The following is a 4,748-nucleotide window of genomic DNA, read 5'->3' on the forward strand; positions in this document are numbered from 1 at the left end:
GGATACAGCCTATGGCTATGGCTGTATCCCAGTTTTCCAGCCGGTCCTCAAGGTTGTATCCACCCTCTTCACGGAGCGGGCATCAGAAGCCAATAGTTAAGGTTCATATGAACCCGAACCTTGGCCGGTTCGCTCATCCCTAGTGATTTTCTGATTTTTTACACTTTGACAAGAACATGCTTTAACAAATTTGTCCTTCTGTAATAATCCCAGTACTGTAGCTACAGTACTATAGTTTGGCTGTTTTATTGAAATTCGTTAAGAATCGATTTGCAAATATTTACAAATCTGACCAAAAATTACAAAGTTTGTGAAATGAATTTCTGGCTGCTCCGCTCATCTCTACTCACAGGCTTTCTCTATCAATGGGATTGAGGAAGCAGGACTGACTCTCCATCACTCCAATTCCAATGGTTACCGTATTCCACTAGTCTCTGTACTTCCTGGGGCAACCAACCACTTAAGCCACCATGTCAATCATGTGATTCTTGTGGGTACACTTTTCTGCCCTAGTTCACCATCAATAACTATTATTATTCCACATGAGAACTAACAAATTATATACTTAATGAAATCGCTGATATATAATGTACATAAATAGTAACCCCATCATCAGAAGAGTCAAGTGTCAATACTAAGACCTTAAAAACAAATATATGTGACAACTGTGAAAAGTTGATGTTAGTAACGTCAAGGGAAGATGGGACGAAGGAGAATTTTCGATGGTGGGAACCAAAGTGCTCGGAGTGCTACAATTACATGATAACCCATAAAGTACACGTAACTCCTCCACTGTAGAGAAGATTTAGGTTGGATCCAAGAGGATGACTCCTCCTCACCTTTATCTATATGACGTAATAGAAATATGGACATGGGTTGAATGAGGACATGATGAAAAAAGAAGGACATAGGTCCACCCAATCTTTTTGTTTCAAAAGCCAATTTTCAGACTAAGACTGTTGCGGCCAGTCATTGGGTAAGTTGGAAGGTCCTATAGCCGAGCACTCATCTTAGGAAGAAGACAGAAAACTGGCGAACCAGAAAGGAGCCAAACGGGAGCTGTAGGGAAGCAGCAGGGGATCTGAGCTAGGTAAGTATAGATTTTTATTCAATTGTTTTCCTCCAACAGTAACTTAGTTTTTTACACAATGCTGGAATGTTTCGCCATTTATGAATGTCATTTATAATTGTAATGTCATTGGTTATTACACATATCTGAATGGAAATGGACACTACCATGCTTAATAGTGATCTTATGTTCTGAGATACATTTTCGAGCATCAAATTTTCATACTAAGTGGAGCAGATCAACTTCCTTACACAAGTGCGGATGACCTCATCTCTTATCCCGTAGATCAAGGGACTGATATACTGCGGCAAGCAACTAAACAATAAGAAGTTGACAGGGGCCATATGGAAATAGCTGTTTCTAAACAGAGTCTCTGTGAATGTGCTGCTGTATGAGCACAGGCATAAGAGGAGCTGAAACCCGTGAAGCAAGACTGTTTTAGTCGCCTTAAAGGCAGAGGATTTCCATGATCGTATACTTCTGGCAACTAACATCACTCTGATATAGGTGTACAATATTATGATCACCACCACGCTGAAACTCAGGGAAAAAGTCAGGAACCGGATTGTGACTTGAAAGTGATAAATTTGCATGAATTTCCATATACACACCGTCTTAAGTGAGAAAAAATTGTTGTCTACGATGTAACACAATATAGTGAGCTCAAGGAGTATAGGGAATACTCCTATCCCCCACATCACCACAATGGCCACATTATACCGCCGTACTGTACAGATCTCTCCATGTCTCAATGGGAAACAGACAGCGATGTAACGTTCCAAGGACATGAGGGCTAAATTATAGGGAGTGATTAAAGCCGTAGAGGCTGAAACACCAGCTATGATACAACACCGTTTTACCGGCATATAGACAATGTATAGAGCAGCTATGAAGAGGATGTAGGCCAGGGTAAGGTGTAAGGAGTCGGTGATAAGCATGTGGCTGAAGAGCAGATATCGGACGTTCTCACGAATGTGAGAGGTGGTGAAGAACACATATAGTATGACTATAACAGATGGAAGGTACAAGAGGAAGGATGGAAAGATCACAGCCAGATACATAATCCTCACGTTCTCAGGCACTCTATAGGATATCTGACTTATGTTGCTTGAGAGAGAGGTATTCATCATTGTCGTCTTTTTTTTTCTGGCTTCAAGACAAGGAACTAACCTAAGAAAAAAAAGAAATGTTACAGGGGGCTTTTCAGCAAGAAGAGGACAGCTAAAGCCTTCTGCTTGCCAGTGCTGAAACTCCCCCCCCCCGCCTCCTTCTGAGATGTGCGTTCTGGGGAGGAGTTGGGGGTTAAGTTGCGACTATCGGCTTGCTTCCAAATTGTGGGATCTCAGAAACTGGGCACCAATGAGTAGAAAGCTTTGACTGTCTTCTGCTCACTGGACAAACTTTCTTTTTTTTTTAATTGTCTTGGTCTTGATGGATTTAAATAATAGTTTTTTATGTTCACATCGAAATTGAGTGGATGGCCATCATTTAATGGTAAATAACGGCCATTGCTTTAAAATAACGACTGTTATTTCCTATTAGATGTCAGTCATCCACTCAATTTCAGCAGAGCAGAGCCTTTGTGTGTTTTCAATCCACTCCTGGTTTTGGTTTCAAAATACTGAGCAAAAATACTGTGTGGGAACATAGTCTAATATTGTAATCAAACTTTTCCTTAGTATGTATTAAAAAAAAGTGGGTAGGGGTCAGATTGGATTATAAGTCGTGGACCTTTTGGAAGCAGATTAACACAAGCTACGATACTCTCCGGGGTCATACTGTATATACCAAATTTTTACCAGACTGAAAAGTATCTTTGTTTTTAATAAAAGAAAAAAAAAAAAAGTACATTTTTTGTTACCTGTAAGGTTAGGTTCAGGCTGCGTTTTTGCAATCCATTTTTTTCATCAGTTTTTTTTGCAAAAAACGGATGAAAAACGGATGAAAAAAAAAACGGATGCATTCGTGTGCATCCGTTTTGATCCGTTTTTCCATTGACTTCCATTGTAAAAAAAACGGATCAAAAAGGATCCATTTTTTTTGTGACAGACACAAAAGTAGTCAGCTACGTTTTTGTGTCCGTAATAAAAATAGATGCACCCAAATGCATCCGTTTTTCATCCGTTTTTTTTGCAAAAAATGGATGAAAAAAAACGGATGAAAAAAACGCAGTGTGAACCTAGCCTCACACTCCGCTAGGTTTGTGGATTACGGAGCCTGAGAATAAGGCCTAACACGTAACTAATACAAAGCCTTACCTGATCTTAGCTGAGTCCCATCTTCCTGTGTCTTCATTGATATCAACTTTGGATGACATTTATAAGATTCTAGATCCCAACAGAATTGAGGGCAGAATTTTTTTTTATATTTTTTATACTTTAGTTTGCATCATCTTTCTCTTCACAAGAGGTTTCGATAACTTCACGCCCCAAAAACAGACGTCCCACATGATGCCCAATAATATTCTTTATGAAATAAAGTCATAAAGTGTTAATAAAATCATAGTAATGTAGTAGTCTGGCGCCCTGTGTTTATTATTTCTTGGGGGGGGAGGGTTTTTTTATTATTAGTATGTAATCCTGTTGTGCTAAAGTTCACATTGTATATTTCATTATATGTTATGGTTTTTTTTTTAATTGTTTTATTAGCTATTTTTATTTGCAGTTTTTTATTTTTATGTTGTTTCGGGGGCACCAGTTCCTGCAGGACGTACAGCAGTTGATAAGTAAATAAAAGTAAATTCCGTCAGTATTTTGGTCAGTCTTTTTAAACCAAAACCAGAGAGTGGGTTGAAAACCCAAAAGCAAATTTTTACATTATAATTTTGCCCTGTCAGTTCCACTCCTTAATTTTGGTTGAGAAAAGTGTGACAGAACTATGTGTGAACATAGCCTGGTACTGTTTTTCTCCCCCATGGGTTTTATCACTCCCCGGTTTCTCTCTAAACTGTGACTCTGCTGTTGCCATGCACTAGAGCACACACTTTCCCACAATCCCCCTTGCTTGCAGGCTATGTGGAGACCAACCTCCTGTACTTGCCAGAGATTGCCGTTGATCCACCGACACTGCTCCTTTGTTAAGCTAGGAACTCATGATATTAAGTGGTTTCTTGGATTAGTAGCATAATTCGTTCCAGAACAGCGCTTGTAATCCAAATCTGCTCTTAAATCAAAGCAAATTTCCCCATAAGAAATCATTGAAATGCAGACAATTGGTTAAATTCTGAATACCATGTAACACAAATGAAACAAACATTTATAAGCAGCTGAATATGTGATATATGAGTTACTGTACAGTATAGCAATCAGCATGTGGTATATAATGTATAGTAACTGTATAACCCTGATAGCACAGCAGCAGTTTGTAGATACAGGATGGAACTGCAGATCCCCATAATGCAGTAGCGTAGTACAACAGGCTAGAATAGAGAAGCAGGACTGCTGTCAGAGGTCTGTGTGGTCACATGACAGAAATGGGGAAGGGGTGTGTGTGCAGCATGGACCAATCAGGAAGTGAGGGCAGTGACAGAAACTTCTCTATACAGCAGTGTGAATGGCTGAATGGCACTATATGGCAGCAGTGTATATAGCTGAGTGTGAGTGCAGGCACATTATAGCAGCAGTGTGTATAGCTGAGTGTGAGTGCAGGCACATTATATCAGGTATGGAGAGGATGGGAA

The 4,748-nt window shown here is 39.6% G+C and overlaps 1 protein-coding gene across 1 annotated transcript; it reads right to left on the reverse strand.

Annotated features, from left to right (window-relative positions):
* Positions 1-1,293: 1,293 nt before the first annotated feature.
* LOC138794110 (odorant receptor 131-2-like) lies at positions 1,294-2,199 on the reverse strand. Its single transcript, XM_069972877.1, has one exon. It carries the CDS (start codon positions 2,197-2,199, stop codon positions 1,294-1,296), a length of 906 nt encoding a protein of 301 aa, XP_069828978.1.
* Positions 2,200-4,748: the final 2,549 nt, after the last annotated feature.

The sequence above is a fragment of the Dendropsophus ebraccatus genome, chromosome 5 (assembly GCF_027789765.1).
Source record: "Dendropsophus ebraccatus isolate aDenEbr1 chromosome 5, aDenEbr1.pat, whole genome shotgun sequence".
In the NCBI taxonomy this organism is placed as follows: domain Eukaryota; kingdom Metazoa; phylum Chordata; class Amphibia; order Anura; family Hylidae; genus Dendropsophus; species Dendropsophus ebraccatus.

Coding starts and splice junctions, on each gene's coding strand:
- LOC138794110 (XM_069972877.1), bottom strand. CDS start 2,199: ATGATGAATACCTCTCTCTCAAGCAACATAAGTCAGATATCCTATAGA.